Raw genomic sequence first — 16,838 nt, forward strand, 5'->3', positions numbered from 1 at the left:
TCGTACCCCAACCTGAGAGAATTCAAAACTCCCCCCCCTATCTCCCCCCCTCCCCACCTCCCTCCCCATCCATTCGCACCCCCCTCTCCCATTCTCCTCTCTCGTACCCCAACCTGAGAGAATTCAAAACACCCCCCCCCCCCTAACTCCCCCCCCAACCCACCTCCCTCCCCGTCCAGTCTCATCCTAAGGTAGGACAGAACTATCCGTAGGAGCAGGTCTGTCGCCCACCCTCTCATCCCTCCCCTCAAATGTCAAAACAAGGGCGTGTCAATTTGCGTGTCCCTTCACCTGACGAGCTGCAAACCGCCAAATTCTAGACCTTCCCCCTTCATGAGTGGGAGCCTTGCGTATCGTGGTCTGGAGCGCTGCTGCGTCCCGAAGCGTAGTGCTCCAGGTTTCGGATCGCCTCCACCAGAGGGTGATCTGAGTGCTGTCCCCCCCCCTTCTCCTCTCCCCCAGACTGATGGCTCTCTATGTCCTCTTCCTCATCATCTCCCTCCGAGCGGGCTTGGTTCCGCTGGCCGGTGTGGCTGGAGCTAGACGGCCCGCCACTGCTTCTCGGAGAGTCCGACCTGCCCCTCCTCTCCCCCTCCGGACCGTGTCCCCTGTAGGGTGTAGCCGTGGTGCGACTCCTCACTCTGCGGGATTTCCTCCGTCGCGGTATTGGCGACTCCCATTGGGCTCTGAGTCTCACCGTTCTGTCCACCTCATCGCGGTTGGCTGACTCCCTGCTATTGAGTAAAGGTCGTTCTTCCAGCCACTGCCAGGCCTCCTCCGGTGTACTGAAGAAGATCGATTTTTCTTTGTATAGGACCTTGAGTTTTGCTGGGAACAATAGCATGTATGAAATGTGCATGTCTCTGAGTTTCGCCTTCACTGAATCAAAGGATCGACGTTGTCTCTGCACTTCCTGGCTATAGTTAGGGAATATCATAATGATTGAGTTCTCAAATCGTATCTCTCCCTTTTTTCTCGCCTCGCGCAGTATCATATCCCTGTCCGCATAGATCAGAAAGCGAGCAATAACTGGCCTTGGTCTCGCCCCTTCCGGTGGTTTGGCCAGGAGGGCTCTGTGGGCTCTCTCTATTATGAAGCAAGGTGAAAATTGCGCCGCCGGGAAGGTCTTCGTCAACCATGAGTGGAGGAACGCTGCCATATTTGTCCCTTCCAGTACCTCTCGAAATCCCACAAAGCGTAGGTTGTTGCGTCTCGCTCTATTTTCCGCATCATCGACCTTCCATAACAGCTGGCGATGTGAAGCCTGCAATTCAGCCATGTCCTTTCTCAAGGTAGAGACAGAGTCCTCAGTTTCCCCTATTCGAGTTTCGGCAGTGGATACCCGGTCTGACAGGTTTCTAAAGTCTTGACGCAGCAACGTCACCTCCGACCTTACTTCCCCAATTTTAACTTCAAGCGCCGCTCGGGACTCCTGGATGTCACTTCTGGACGCCTGGATAGCGCTTAACAGCAGGTCCGTATCCGTGTGTCCACTAGAGGCAGCGGGGGGGCATCCACCATCTGCTTCGGGCCCGTAAAGTTGTCCATAGGGCCCTTAGGAGTCTTCGGCGGGAGGTCCCTCTTCCCCATCCTGTCCCACTCCGTGTCCCCCGCACAGTTCAGTCGCTAAGCCTTGGCGCACCGTCGACCTCCAAGTCAGCCGGGTCAGATGCCAACCGCCAGGATGTTTTCTGTGCCTGTATCGTGACCCCTGGGCTCCTCAGGTGCTCACTGGCTCTCACTCAGACTTCTCTCTCGATAGGGCTTGGGTTTCCCCCGATGCACACTCACAGGATGCCCCTTGGACCCGTCTCATTCAGTTCCGGTGGGCCCAGACCTCGCGTCCCCTACTCCGGAATGCCCTCAGTGTGTTTCACTGATGTGCCGGGGGACGGGGGGGCTCTCACAGCCCGAGACTGTACCTCCTACCCCCCACCGGGGCTCTTCTCCTGTCTGGGGGGCCCAGTCGCTTGATATTGGTCCACTTTCTCCTCAACAGGAGGGGGGGGACACGGGCTAGAGAGCCTGTCCACCTCCCCCCAGCCCTCCTCCGAGAAAATCGAGGGCCTAGGGCTCACCCAAGACGTTGTTTATTTCGGGTCGGCCGCCATCTTGGTTAAGGTCCTGGTCCTCCCGCGGGGGATCTCGGCCCAATCCCAGCCCAGTCACTGCCGGGCGCACCCCTCCTCGGGTCAGCTCCCTCGCCGCCTGCCCCGCTGCACCGCACCTTCAGTTCTTCCTCTGGTGTACGTCTGGGCGCTATCCCGTCCCTCTGCACTGTTCGCGGGTCCAGAGCTGCCGCCATGTTGGTGTAGGTCGGAGCCACGACCTGGCTCGTCGAATCCCGATCTTCAGTCCGCCGTTCCACTACGGACCGTCAGCCTCACTGGGTCTCTCCCGATCCGGGCCCGGCTGTGTCGGGTCACCGTGGACGCCCCCCGCGGCGTTCAGGACCTCCGTGGCATCCCGGCGTCCATGTCCGCCATCTTGTCATCAGCGCCGGGTCCCGGTGGACGGAGCCAAAACCCCTGATTCTCTGGCCGAGAGGACACTTTGCAGCTGGCGGACCCTCTCACCCTCCGGCAGCAGGTCTGGCGCTCCTTAATTTTGGTTTTTTTTCTAGATTTGCCTGTTGTTTAGACGGATTATGGGGCAGCTCGTCAGGAGCTCTCAGGACCCACGTCCTATCCGGCCATGCTGTTGGCCACGCCCCCCGAAAGAGACCATGTTAAGTAAGATCTAAGATAAGAGAAACACGTGTGTAAACAGATGTAGAACTGTGCGCTGTGAAGGTAAACACTAATATTTTCCTGGCATTTATAAATAACTTTGACAGTTAATTAAACCCATATCAATTAATCTGTACGATAAAAAAATAACTATAACAAAGTGAAAACATATTAAAATTCGTTCACTCTAATTTAACTGTAGATAGCAGTCAATATCATTTCACAAAGCGGTTTACCGGAGGGAAAATAAAACAATATTAATTTGGTCAGCAACAATGGCTGGGCACAAGTAATGTTGATATAAAGTAAAGACCATCACTCCCAAGTACAATATTCTAAAATACTTTATATAGTCAGTGCAGTGGACATATAAACAATAACAAAGTGCATTGTGTTCCAAGTGAAACTGAACCACCTTAGGCCAAAAGATCAACAACAAAGTACACGTAATGGAAACAAAAAGTGTTTGCTATAGAAACCAAACAACCATAAATATAGGGCTTCTTGGATACAATAATCCAAAACCTGTTCCTGAGTTAGGCTTATTAGGTTTGTTTGCATGCGTTGTGTCAACCACGTTTCGACTCTGAATTAGATGTAGGGCCTCATCAGGACAAGCAAATAAAGGGGTCTCCTTTTAGTATAGCTGTGTCTATCAATCAATAAAAATACCCAGTGGGAAAAGGACCTTAAGTGACACCAAATGTCTAGAAAATAAATAGGGTGAAGGCCTTCAATGCTGAACTCCTACAATATCCCTTGCTATATTTCCAGGATTGGTGAATTTCCCCCTATGTACAGGCCACCACAAGTGCAGATATTACATTTCAGTTAATGTCGTGTTGCGGCGTTTGCCGTTCCATTGGGGGCCGCTAAACACAGACAGGAGATCGAGAGACTCACTTCCGGTTGAAAGTCGGGTCCCGGTCCAGTCTTCTGCTGCCCTGCTGACCTGGCATCGCTGGAGCACTTCCGCCAAAGCACTTCCAGGGGAAAACGCATAAACGCTGCGTTTTCCGCCGGCTCAACGCTTTGGATTCCTTCCGAATCACGCAACCTGGATTGCAGAGCCGTGGTCGTATTCCTGACGTCTTCATCGCAGGAGCGCTTGTTCGACTTCCCTTGACTTTGCCGCACCGGAGCACTACTGAGACTACATCAGTAACCCTTGCCGTGCTGAGCGCTGATCTGGGGGTCTTGTGTTCCGCTCAGAAACGCTTGTTATTTTCACTTCTGTTTTCACCACGCTGGAGCACTGTTCTGGGTCACATTTCTCCGTGCTGGAGCGCTAGCTGTTTATTCCTTTTCCTTGGTGGCGCAGGAGCGCTATTCTGGGTTTTGCTTTTTGTTGTCTTCAACCCAACGCACAGGAGCGCAGCTTTGGGGCTAAATACCACAGCGCAGGAGCGCTATCTTTGTGTTCACGGTTTGCCACACAGGAACGCCACGTGTTACCAGAGCCTGACACTTGGTTGTGCATCACCACGCAGGAGCGCTTGACTATGGTAATCTCTTCTTCTTGGAGCAGCGCTGTATCCCTGTATTCCTGGGTCCAGAGGTCTGCATGAGCACTGGTGAGTTTGGTGGCGAAGAGTCCTTTGTTGTATGTGTTTAGAGGTCTGCATTGGAGGTGGGAGGTGTGGCCTTTCCCTGATTGAGACTAAGCATGAGCGCAAAATCCGCTCCGATCGCGGATTTTGCGGATTTTCGGCAAATCCGCGATCCGCGAACTCTCGCGGATTTGCCGAAAATCCGCAATCCGCGATCGGAGCGGATTTTGCGGTCAAAAGTTCAAGCGCGCCTAATTAACGATGGCGCCGGCAAGCTGCCAGCGCCCATCCTGCAATAGTTACTTAATTAGCTTCAACAGGAAGCTCTAACAGATAAGATACAGCAGGGGCTCGAGCGCCTGCTTTATTTTAGCAGTTGGAGCTTCCTGTTGAAGCTAATTAAGTAACTTTTGCAGGATGGCGCTGGCAGCTTGCCGGCGCCATCGTAAATTATTTCAACAGTGGTGTCTTCTTGAATAAATATGAAGGGCAGGGTTCATTCGGGCACGACGGTCCTGGCACAAAAAAATAAACCTCAACAGGAAACACTTGCAAATATCAATAAAGCATGTGCCCTAGTTGAAGCTTAAATTCAGTGACTCATTCATCAGCCCAAAAATTAATCTGCTGCTCTGATCGGTCTCTGACCTTTTATACACACAAGAGGCATGCTCGCATGGACGCCCCGTCCGTTTGGCCCCGCCCACACACTCGAGGTGTGCACCGTCTTCCCGCCATTTACCCACTATGATGGACATTTCACTCAAGGGACCCCTGCGCACTTCGGCGCGATTGCATAGTGACACACACTTGGTCGCTGGAACTAGTTGAAGCGCAAATGCAGTGACTCATTCAGCATACGAGCGCAACCCCCGTGCTGTTCCTGTGACCAGGGGCTTCTGTCTCTTAATCTGCTGCTCTGATCGGTCTCTGACCTTTTAGACACACAAGAGGCATGTGCGCTCGCGTGGAAGCCCCGTCCGTTTGGCCCCGCCCACACGCTCGAGGAAGCCCCGCCCCCAAATCCGCAAATCCGCTGAATCCGCGGATTTTGCGGATCCACGATCCGTGAATCCGCTGAATCCGCGAATCGTGGATCCGCAAAATCCGCCCATGCTTAATTGAGACTTGTTTTACCTCCCCAGTTGGCACCGAGACTCTTCCCAAGCTCCACTCAAGCCAAGCCTCTTCGTTCCTTTCTGGCTCCCTTCCCTGCCTCCATCTCATCCCTGCTGGGTACTACAGTCCGCACGGGTCAGGTGGGTACAGGGGCGGTGGCTCTTGTCGTCTCTGCGGAATCGCTTCGCAAGCAGAGGTAAGTCTTGTGGGGCACCTGACAGTTAACCATGATAGAGGCAAAGCATGATAAACCTGGATGTGAGTAGGCTCACAGCTCCGATTTGTTAAAATGCTAAGCAATCTCTTCTTAAACATAAGGTAATAATCAAGATGGTAGATAATGTTTAAGTTCTTCAAAATGTTCTTTAAGCCATCGTATGTAACTCCCTTTTCCCATAGCAGCAGCAGATTCAATTGCTGTAGGAGCTTCGTTTTAGCTTTGTGCCATGGAGATGTGTTAGTGAGCATTGTGGAGTCCAGTTCTTTTCTCAATAATCCTCTTAATGATTCCTCTTCTGCCTGCTGTAAACGGAATCAGTCTTACTATTGCCGCATTCTGTGTTAGAGATTAATCCAAGCAGGTTTGGTCTTGAGGAGTTGAACGCAGGAGACCAAACTTTGAAAAGGTTTAATTGAATTCAGTTATATCAGGCACCAAAGGCCAAAGGATATGCCTCTAAGTAATATAGTAATGCTGGCATAAATTTGGCTTTTATTAATTGCAATAGTGCATTTATAGATGGTCCGTAAAGGCTTTTCAATAACTTCCTTCAATGCTTGTAACAATGGCGGAATCTTGTTTGCCATATATGTCAAATGATCTTTTATGACTCCTTGAGTTTGAAAATGAACCCCAGATATTTGTTAGCTTTTATTAAATCCAATAATATTGTAATTTACTACATACTTAGGAATCTGACATGAAGAAGCTTTTACTGCCTAGAAAAGCAAAATTGGTTGAATAGTCAAAAAAAAATAATTGAGCCATTGCATTTCAAGTCTGTCCTCTCTCTCCACCTTTCTTCCCTTGCAAGGTAAAGGAGACCGCATGGATTTGAGCTTGTTGCAGGCAATGTTTGTGGCAATAACAGGGAAATCAACAGTAAAAACAGGTCCACCAGACCATACAACAGGTCGACAAACAGACACAAAAAGACCATCACACTTATCTATCGGACTAGTCCTTTCGGACACTGCTCGATTGCCCTGTATATAGGTCAGTCCGACCACGCCCTCACGCTATCCATTCCAGGAGCCGTTTCCATGCCAATTGGGATATGTGTAAGAATTTTGTAATGTAATTACCGATCATTTAATCAATACTAGATAGTGATATTAAAAAAGAAAAATACTAGAGGATCCAATCTGTGGTCTTAGGGAACTTCTTTAGAGACAGTAAATATAATTAAAACATTTCTTATATTATCGTCAGGTTTTTACAATATTCCAGGTTGACATAGGACTACTAAAAGAATACACAGAGAGCAATGGAAAGTGGATGTATGGGGGGGACAATACTAACATTATTAGCATAGGAGCATATGGGCATAAATACAAAAATAGGAAGCAATATTCGACCAGTGCTGTTACCAGTTTTAGGACAGAAGGTGTTCCAACTTGACCCCAGAGGCTTCCAACAGGGTCAGCGCCTCGGCTCCTGGCTCGAGAACACCGCTCCCGGCTACTTAAACTGGGCTGTGCCATTGATTGTTACAGGATAACAGCAGGGCTGGTGCGGAGCTCTGTGCTCAAACGTCTGCCATCTTCGGCAGCTCGCCACGCCCCTGTTGGAGCGTTTTGTTAATGTTTAGAGCTCGGATCATGTGTAAATCCCACTTTGCACTTTGTGTCTGTGTAATTTACAACACTTACACTTCTTCTTCACTGCTCTATTTATCACTACTTTGAAGACGTTGCAGGCCGGTCTCTTCCTCTTCTATTTACCATCTAACAAGCTGTCGAGAAGGGCCTTTATTGCAATAGGTCTCGCTTTTGCAAGAGTTTAAGCTATTAGTATTGTAAATGACAATACCTTTTGTTTATGTTTTAAAACCCCAAACATAAATAAAAGGCATTGTCATTTACAATTCCTGTAGCTCAAACTCCTGTGAATGTGAGACCTATTGCATTGCAAATGCTTGTTAATAAGCTGTCTCTTTATGCAAAAGAACCATTTTTAAGAACCATAGATGACAAAAGATTGAGAAAAACTGATAAGGTTCTAAACTCATGCCATGCAGTTTGCATATAGCTCCTTGATGCCAGTTCATAACTCACTTAACGTACTAAGCTATATTACAAGGAATATAACTTTTGGTCCGTAGGCAACAAGTTGATCTCTGCAACAAAAGCACTAACCCACTCAGCTATCTACTCTGCAACAAAAGCTGTTGTTGTATAAGCTTTATTCGAGAGAATTCTCATAAAAGCACATAAAATCAAACAATACACAAAATACATAGCCTGAGTAAAAAGACATTAAACACAGTACAGCTCATACAAAATTTAGACTTAAAACAGTTTTGTACATTTTACATAAAAACTATAAAAAAGGGAACCCCAAATTACCCGCTGCCCCCCAGAAAACGTCGTCGTATCGCCCATGCCCAACCCAAATATTTCGCTACCCCCATAATTATCGAATCCTGGGTAGTTGTGCACAAAATTCTTAGGGCCACTACACTATCCCGTGTCCCCAGGTTTCTGCACACCGGCGAGAGCCACTTTCTCCTCGGTTTTGCATAAGCCTGACACACGAAAAGAAAATGGCCTATACTCTCCACAGCATTCTCACAAACGGGACATAGGTTATTAGTAGGACTGTGCCAGCTTGATGTTAATTTCTTAAGGGGGATGGATCCTGCCCTTAGCTGGAAGACAAGTTTCCTGTCCATAGGTACAGTAATATCAACCCAGTATTTTTCAAGGACAGGTACAATTTTAATCTCCAGGAAACGGCCGGACATGGAGCCTGCCCTGGTGTCATTCAGCATCTTGCCTCCCACCCAGTCCCAATATTGCTCCTTGATGGCTTCTTTACTTGGGAAGGACTCTCCCTCGGGGTTATTCCACAAATTCGAAAACCCTATGTTAACCAACATGGTCTTCAGATTTTTTAACCATTTTATCTTGTGGAAGATGTCTTCCTTGATTATCCACAAAAAGCCCTCCGCGTACTGCCTTATTTCTGGAGTCGTCCAAAGGCGTCTCCAGTAGAGGACCGGTCGCAGTCGGGCTCTGTCGACAATCGTACGTCTGCCTAACTCCAAGAACAATGGGGTTAGGGGGGTACTCTGTGGAAGTCCAGTAATCCCGCGCATTAACTTGTTCTCGGAAGTCTGGAGAGCCACCAGACTATTCCATGCCCAAAGTTCTGCGCCATATAAAGTGGCACCCAGGACCTTCGCATCGTAAACTGTCATTACTGGTTTTATTGGTTTTGTTTTTGATTTACGATGTTCTCCCCTTAGGGCACCTGAAAGCTGTTGGTGCTTTAGGACTACTTTATTCACATGATGCGTCCAGGCATTCCCCCCCGCAATCTGCACTCCCAAATACGTAAATTCCTTAACTATATCAAGCCTGCTATTGTTTAGAGTTATATTTGGGTTACTCTTACGTCCTGCAGAGAAAACCATTAATTTGGTTTTTCCTACATTCACCTCTAATCCATGCTCCATGCAGAAAGCATCAAAAATGCTTAATGCACGTTGCAATCCCATGGGGGTCTTAGACAAAACAAGAGTGTCGTCAGCGAACATCAGGATCGGAACCCTGATGTCCGCTAACGATGGGGCATCTACACTAGCCCTCATCATTCTCTCTACTATCCCGTTAATGAATAACGAGAAAAGTAGAGGGGCCATGGAACAGCCCTGCCTGACACCCCTTTCCACTGGGAAGTCCAACGTTGTTTCACTACTTCCGCCCCATTGTACTCTAGCGGAATTGGATTCATGTAGCCGCATAATTAGTGTTAGCAGTTCAGCAGGGATACCTAGCCTATAAAGGACCGACCAGAGCTTACGCCGGGGAACTAAGTCAAACGCCGCCCGTAGGTCGACAAACGCGACGTACAGGCTACCCTTTCCCAGCTCAACGGTCTTCCACCGCAATATAGTGAATCGAAAGACCTGGTCAATGGTGCTAGTTGCTTTTCTAAATCCCGCTTGGTATGGGGAGAGGGCGCTGTTATCTTCCACCCAGTCCATTAGCTGGTTTACTACCATTCTCCCAACAATTTTCTGCATGGTGGCTATTAAACTTATGGGCCTGTAATTAGCAGGTAATGAGCGATCCCCTTTCTTATGGATGGGGATGATGGTTGCACCCTTCCAAGTGTCTGGAACCGCTGCCCCCCTTGCTAATGCATTTACTACAAGATGGATGTATCTAGCCCATCTAGTCACATCATGTTTGAAAATGTCGGATGGGATGCCGTCAGGACCTGGCGCCCTCCCACACTTCACTGAACAGATAGCAATTTCTGCCACACTAAGGGAAAATAAATCGTTGGTTGCATAAACCGGTGTTATGTTTTCAACTACCATGTATTTGTTACTTTCCGCATACTGAGGCCCAAAATAATCAACCCAGGCTTCCACTGGTACGTTGTTGTCAGGTTTTACTGGGCCCACACCACTACCCCACTTGATAATTTTCCAAAATAACATTGAGTCTTTGTTATTAGAGGCTTCTTGTAATTGGGCCCAATGGTCCTCATCCCATTTCTTTTTGGCACGATAAATGGCCAGTTTGTACAATTTCCTACTCTTTGCCACTGCGGCATGGTCCCTATTCCTTATTGCTTGCCCCAGATTTAAACGTGCATTTCTGCAATGTTTATCAAACCACCTGCCCACTTCCTTAGTTTTCTTCCCCTTTCTTTGCTTAATAAAAAAACATGGTCTTATAAGGGAGAATAGCTTGTTGTGGATATCAGTGGTACCGTTATCCCCAGGAAGGACTCGGACGACTGCTTCAATCGCCGAAATTGCACTATTGACCCTATCGGTGATATATAACATAGTGGCCTCGTTTGCTAGTACCCTAGGCCATTTTAACCTGCGCTCATCGTTACTTAGGGATGGGGTCTCGTCGTGTGTCTGGACTAGGTTTTCGGGGCTGGTATTCCACCACCTGTGAGACACACATAGGGGGTTGTGGTCACTTTCAACCCGAGGCCTAACAGCCATATCAACAACCCCACTCCACAACTGAAGGCTACATAGTATATAATCTATGCGACTCCTGTTGATACCATTATCAAAGGTGCAGCGACCCTCCGTGTCACCAGGGGTTCTGCCATTAAGAGCTCTAAGTCCATGTTCCAAACAAATTCCATTTAACAATAGAATCTCTTTGGTCCATCGCTTTACAGGTTTTAAATTAAGAGTAGGTACTCCCCAGACCTTTTCCACATCACTATCCATAGGGTCATTTGTGCAATTCAAGGGTTCAAAAGTTCTATTTAAATCCCCAACAACTATTTTTACATTTTCCTGGGAAACAGCCTCAATTGCGTCAGACAACAACTCAATAGTGGACGGATTTGTTACTTTATCTCCTCTCACATAAACATTATACAGATCAATTGATTGACCATTAACAACAGAAATTCTTAATGCTTGTAAGTCAATACTTCCCACATCTAGGGTTTTTATGGTTATGTGCAAATCCTGCCTAACCCAAACGGTTAGGCCACCCTTAGGCCGCCCTCTTCCTCCTTTTGTAGCTGGTATACAATAGTTCAAGTAACCTAGGCAAAAGAGTGGATCACAAGCCCAGGTTTCTTGGAAACAACAAATGTCGAAACCACTTATGAAGTCCACCCAAAGTTGGGAATCCAACTTGTTAGCCAACCCGGCAACATTCCATGATAAGAGGGTACCAATATCTGTATGTGTTCCGTCCCGGTCTTTAACAGGTGAAAATGCATGGGCTGGCATTGGACTTTCCATTAAACTATGCTGGCTTTCACGATTGAATATTGGATCCACAATGAGATCATCTATAACAGGGTATAAGACATTAGTGTTTAAAGTTCCCAGTCCTAAATCACCTTCTTCAGCCGCGCACCCAGACTTGCAGTTACTCACCAATAGATTTGTACCAATGGTATTACCACCAGCTTCACCTAAGCCGCCTGCATCTTTTAAAATTCCACCCATACTATCCATACCAGTAAGTCAACACCCCCCAACTTGGATCCTGCCATCCTACATAGGGGTTATAAGGTATATGTAAGGTGTGGGTATGACCACCAGGAGGAGGTGGTAAAGGAATAGCAGGCCAAGGGACAGTAGGGGGAATTAAGGGCTCATTGAGTAAACTGGTTGTGACACTTGATGGTCGGGGGTAAAAAAAGGTGAGGTCTACAATACCAATACCTCCCTTATTTGTTCCCCAGCCCTGCCTTGTTATCCATCCCACTACCCTGGGATCTTGGAAATTAACCACTATACAGTCCCCCCCCCAGGGTTTTTGATGTATGACCCATCCAATCAATTCTCCTAGCCCCTATTATTAGCCCATCAATGTCATCCGGCAGAGGACGATTTTCCTTTAACCAGTGCATGGTCTTATTTTTAAGCATCTGGAAATTTTCTCTCTGGCCTGGAGGTAAGGGTGGAACATTGATAAGAACTGCCACATAGGGGAAGGAGTCAGGAGTGAGATTTATTGGGGGTTTCCTATAGGGTGGCTTTTGTAAGGGCAGTGGGATCGATTTGGAAATTTGGGTGTCAGGTTGAGGGGCTGGTTTCTGCGCCTGTGGTTTGCTATTTGTTTGTGACATTGCTAAAGTTTTACCAGTCAACTGGCATACATTAGCTCCACTTCCTCCCCCCGAGCTGTGTGGAGGTATACATGTACTGTTGTGTACGTTGACAGAGGCTAACCCTTTACCCACTTTTTGGCACTGAGTAACCGCAATATTTGCAATAGCTGATGAATTTTGTTTCTGGGTTGGTATAGGCTGTATAGGATGAATTGTAGTCGACTGCAAAAGATCTGAGCCAGCAGTCTCTCTATCGGCCCTATCTAAGATTTTTGTTGCGCCTTTAGCTGGAGGTTTATGTTGCTTTGGAGGTAAAGGAGAGGCATTCTGGGGAATTCTACCCTTGTCCTGTGCATGGTGATTAATAACAACCTGGGAATTTGTATTTGCTTCCACCTTATTTGCTTTAATTAGCGATTTTGTAGAATAGAAATTGTCTAAAGTTGTCTGTTCGAAGTGGTTTAACCTATCTACGAGTTTAGCAATTCTATCCTCAATAGGGGTAAGCAATTGTTTAAACATTTTTTCAAATTCTGGGAGCATATCTGCAAATAATACAGTATTTCCTTTACTTGGTACATTGGGAGCAGTGCTAGAATTGTCCACTGTATCTTGGTTATCCTGGTTCTCAGAGATAGTAGAAATTGCACTACCCGGACTTTGTACTTGTTCATTGCCCGTTTTTCCAATAGTCACAAGTTTGTTTAACTTCCTGAATTTTTGGGGAGGTCTTGCCCCCTTTTTAGATTTGTTTACTGGAACTGGTTGTTTCCTTTTGGACCCAATTTTCGAGTTGACCAATATAACCCAGGAACCTGGATCAGACTGCGGAGATAGGAGGAAATTACCACCACAAGGATTGTTTGATTCTACCACAACATTCTTGTTTGCTTTGTCACCCTGGACCTCCGAGTGTTCGAGGGTAACTGGTAGGTTCACTGATGATAGGGGGGTTACCAACGTGGGGTATGCAACGATTGAAGACTTGTCCGTAGTGTTCTTTAAAATTTCAATGGATAGCCTCCGCTCTGCACGCTTCTCAGCCAAAGTTAATTCCTTATCTATGGACATTGATCGATTAAAAAAGAATTTGTCCAAAGGACCAATGGCCAAAGGACCGGACTCCGTGGGTAAAATCGTTAAGTGGCCAATTACAGGGCTTATGTTCTCAGACAGCGCCATGTCAGTTACAATAATCAGTTTATACACAATAATTCAAGTCACTTACTGAAGTCGGTGGTATATGACACTGCCAAGAGATGGGGCCCAGCCCGGCCTCCTTCGGCCCCGGACGGTCCCGCCCTTGTCCCGGGCTTCTCCCGGGACGCTCCCGCACGCTCCCGCGTAGCGGGGGCGGCTCCCTCCTTTTGATAGGCGGTGGGGCGTGGCCAGCGGGGAGAGCAGCCCAGGTGTTGCAGGTTGGGCGCGCAGGGGCTCCTGGATACTGGAGTCCCTGCCTGTGCTCGCAGCCCCGCTGGTCGACTTGCCTTTCCCCGCGCTCCTCCTCAGCAAACAGCAATCACCAGCAGCAGATGGCGCGCTGCGGGACCCGCGAAGCGGGTCCGGCGAGGTGCTGGGAGGTGAAGAAGAAGGTCCGTTTCCCTCAAAGAGCAAAGGGCAGAAGAGAGTCCACACTCCTTAGCAATCCAGGTAGGTTAGGGCAGAAAGCAGCTTCCAAGGGTCCCACAGGGGCGAGAGCGAAGCCCGGTTTTCACTCTGTAGGCGGGGGGCGTGGCCAGCGGGGAGAGCAGCCCAGGTGTTGCAGGTTGGGCGCGCAGGGGCTCCTGGATACTGGAGTCCCTGCCTGTGCTCGCAGCCCCGCTGGTCGACTTGCCTTTCCCCGCGCTCCTCCTCAGCAAACAGCAATCACCAGCAGCAGATGGCGCGCTGCGGGACCCGCGAAGCGGGTCCGGCGAGGTGCTGGGAGGTGAAGAAGAAGGTCCGTTTCCCTCAAAGAGCAAAGGGCAGAAGAGAGTCCACACTCCTTAGCAATCCAGGTAGGTTAGGGCAGAAAGCAGCTTCCAAGGGTCCCACAGGGGCGAGAGCGAAGCCCGGTTTTCACTCTGTAGGCGGGGGGCGTGGCCAGCGGGGAGAGCAGCCCAGGTGTTGCAGGTTGGGCGCGCAGGGGCTCCTGGATACTGGAGTCCCTGCCTGTGCTCGCAGCCCCGCTGGTCGACTTGCCTTTCCCCGCGCTCCTCCTCAGCAAACAGCAATCACCAGCAGCAGATGGCGCGAAGCGGGTCCGGCGAGGTGCTGGGAGGTGAAGAAGAAGGTCCGTTTCCCTCAAAGAGCAAAGGGCAGAAGAGAGTCCACACTCCTTAGCAATCCAGGTAGGTTAGGGCAGAAAGCAGCTTCCAAGGGTCTGATAAGGTTCTAAACTCATGCCATGCAGTTTGCATATAGCTCCTTGATGCCAGTTCATAACTCACTTAACGTACTAAGCTATATTACAAGGAATATAACTTTTGGTCCGTAGGCAACAAGTTGATCTCTGCAACAAAAGCACTAACCCACTCAGCTATCTACTCTGCAACAAAAGCACTAACCCACTCAGCTATCTAAATAAAATACAAATATGTTACACATGATACTTTCCAGCAAGCACATTAGCCTACTAATTTATTTTTTTCAAATTATGCCTGTGATAAGACTGCACACTGATCTCAACAGCAAGTGCATTAGCCACCAGATTTATCATACCTCTATTTAACCCAAAACTTACTGTGAACACAAAGTTCTCTGCAGCAAGTTCCTACCCTCATTATATATTTTAAAATGCAGCCTGTTTGTGACCAAGTAAGCCAGAACAGATTTATTATCATATTTTCCTTGATGTCAATGTCTTTGGGGAGCAGACCTTAAAAACATAGACGTACAAGCTGACTGTGAGAATCCTCCCCTTTTTTGTACTGCATATTGCATTAGATTGCAATTGTAAATTGTATTTATATAGTATTAAACAATGTCTATTTTTAAGGCATCGGGGTATTAAGTTGTTTGTATAGTATAACAGGATGTTCAACCGATGCCGAGACCAGTTTCCCCAGTTCCAAAGTCCGCAGCTTTGGTCGTGAGGCCACAACTCTTGTCATTCCTGCTTACACACTTGATGCCCAATTTATAGGCTCCCGGGGTATTTTTCTATATTTCAAAGCAACGGTGAAAGGTACAATACAATCATTTGATGATTGTAGCAATAGTCGGGCTAGAATATCAGTGCACCCGCTTCTGTCATCGCTAGCCAAAGAAGCGCACTGCAGAGCAACTAACTATAATTATGCGCTTGCATTTTCACAGCCATTGTGACATCTGTACAGTGAGCATCTTCCGTTACCTGAGCAACGTCCATCGGCAACGTCTCCCATTCTATCCCGGTTCACCTAATGGCCGGTCCCTGCATAGCCCGTAACCAATAGTCGCCAATAGCATGCCTGCCTTAGATACCTGCACTTTTGCCTCTGGCTAACAATCTGTGAATTCATTGGTCTTCAGCGATTAACGCGCCAATCACGCCCCAGCCCTTCTGATTAAGCGCAAGATGCTGTTGTTTGTCTTCTGGGTCTGTTCGCCCCTCTGGCAATTTTAGACCAATGGGATTCAAGGAGTTACCCGGAGCTGCTTCCGGGAGGAGGAATCAATACCTGTACGTTTTGAAATAGAGGAAGGACTGATGCCTGTGCATTGAAAGAGTCATTACCGTTGTTCTGAGCCTATTATCACCCCGGGACGGGAGCTGCGAGGCGGGGAAAGATCGCCGGATAATGAAGCAGGTACAGGTGATGAGGAAACGTAACATATGCGTAGTTGGGAAGGGTCTGTCTAACCCAGGGGTGTCTCACGATCTCTTTGCCTTAAACGCAGACTCCAGTGGATGACACCGAAGACGTGTCGCTTGACTTCGGTAATGAAGAAGAGCTGGCTCTCAGGAAAGCGCGAATAAGGTATTTATTTTCAGGGCACGCCTCTGTGGTGTTCTCCCATTCTCGTTAATTCCAGGGTCGTAGCCTGGTCAGTATGTTCATGGGGCGTGAAATTCAGCGTTGCCAACAATCGGGCTGGGACATCTTAATAAAGCACGTTTATATGAAAAGTAGGAGATGATGGGGGGGGGGGGGGAGCTTAAGAGTCAGTTGGAAAAGAGGAGTGCGGATTGTTAGGGGTACTTAAAACACAATATTTTTCAAACTAATCCTATGTTAAGGCCAAATCTGACAGACACTTTACATTATCCGACTGAAAGCACTTGTACCCAACTATTTACTACAGAATACATTTTTGAGGGGGTGTAACCCCCTCAACTCCCACCTCCCCAATTAAGCTATTCCCCTGGTTAATCTTTAGTTTACTTACACTGTCTCCTCATCCTCTTGACATTGATTAATCACCACCACTAATCATACTTAAATCACCAACTGAAGGAGCATGGAATAACTGACGCCATCTGTCACTTTCTTATAGCCAATCAGGGACTCTAATTTAGTCCATCGCTGAAGGTCCACACCAGCAGATCTCCCCACCATTTCCCCCACAACCCTCCTGCCTATGCCTGTTCAGGACCATAAACTTTGAACAAAATATCTCCGATTGGACAAACTAGTGGAATAACCAGCTAAGTGGACTATGACCAGGGAAACTGGAATTATGTGGCAGAGGAGGGCCAAA

At 48.0% G+C, this 16,838-nt stretch overlaps 2 protein-coding genes across 2 annotated transcripts in view; one reads left to right on the forward strand and one right to left on the reverse strand.

Moving 5' to 3' along the window:
* Nucleotides 1–15,545, reverse strand: part of ERCC4 (ERCC excision repair 4, endonuclease catalytic subunit) — a 338,934-nt gene extending 323,389 nt beyond the window's left edge. The window contains exon 1 of the mRNA XM_078663097.1: nucleotides 15,511–15,545. Within this exon, the coding sequence (XP_078519223.1) occupies nucleotides 15,511–15,525 (15 nt within the window). The 5' untranslated portion in view covers nucleotides 15,526–15,545. The remainder of the gene's footprint in view (nucleotides 1–15,510) is intronic.
* Nucleotides 15,546–15,794: 249 nt separating this feature from the next.
* The window catches only part of TVP23A (trans-golgi network vesicle protein 23 homolog A), a 121,565-nt gene continuing 120,521 nt past the window's right edge, over nucleotides 15,795–16,838 (forward strand). Inside the window, exons 1-2 of the mRNA XM_078663101.1 lie at nucleotides 15,795–15,946; nucleotides 16,038–16,117. Of these exons, the coding sequence (XP_078519227.1) occupies nucleotides 15,938–15,946; nucleotides 16,038–16,117 (89 nt within the window). The 5' untranslated portion in view covers nucleotides 15,795–15,937. The remainder of the gene's footprint in view (nucleotides 15,947–16,037; nucleotides 16,118–16,838) is intronic.

The sequence above is a fragment of the Lissotriton helveticus genome, chromosome 10 (genome assembly GCF_964261635.1).
Source record: "Lissotriton helveticus chromosome 10, aLisHel1.1, whole genome shotgun sequence".
NCBI lineage: Eukaryota > Metazoa > Chordata > Amphibia > Caudata > Salamandridae > Lissotriton > Lissotriton helveticus.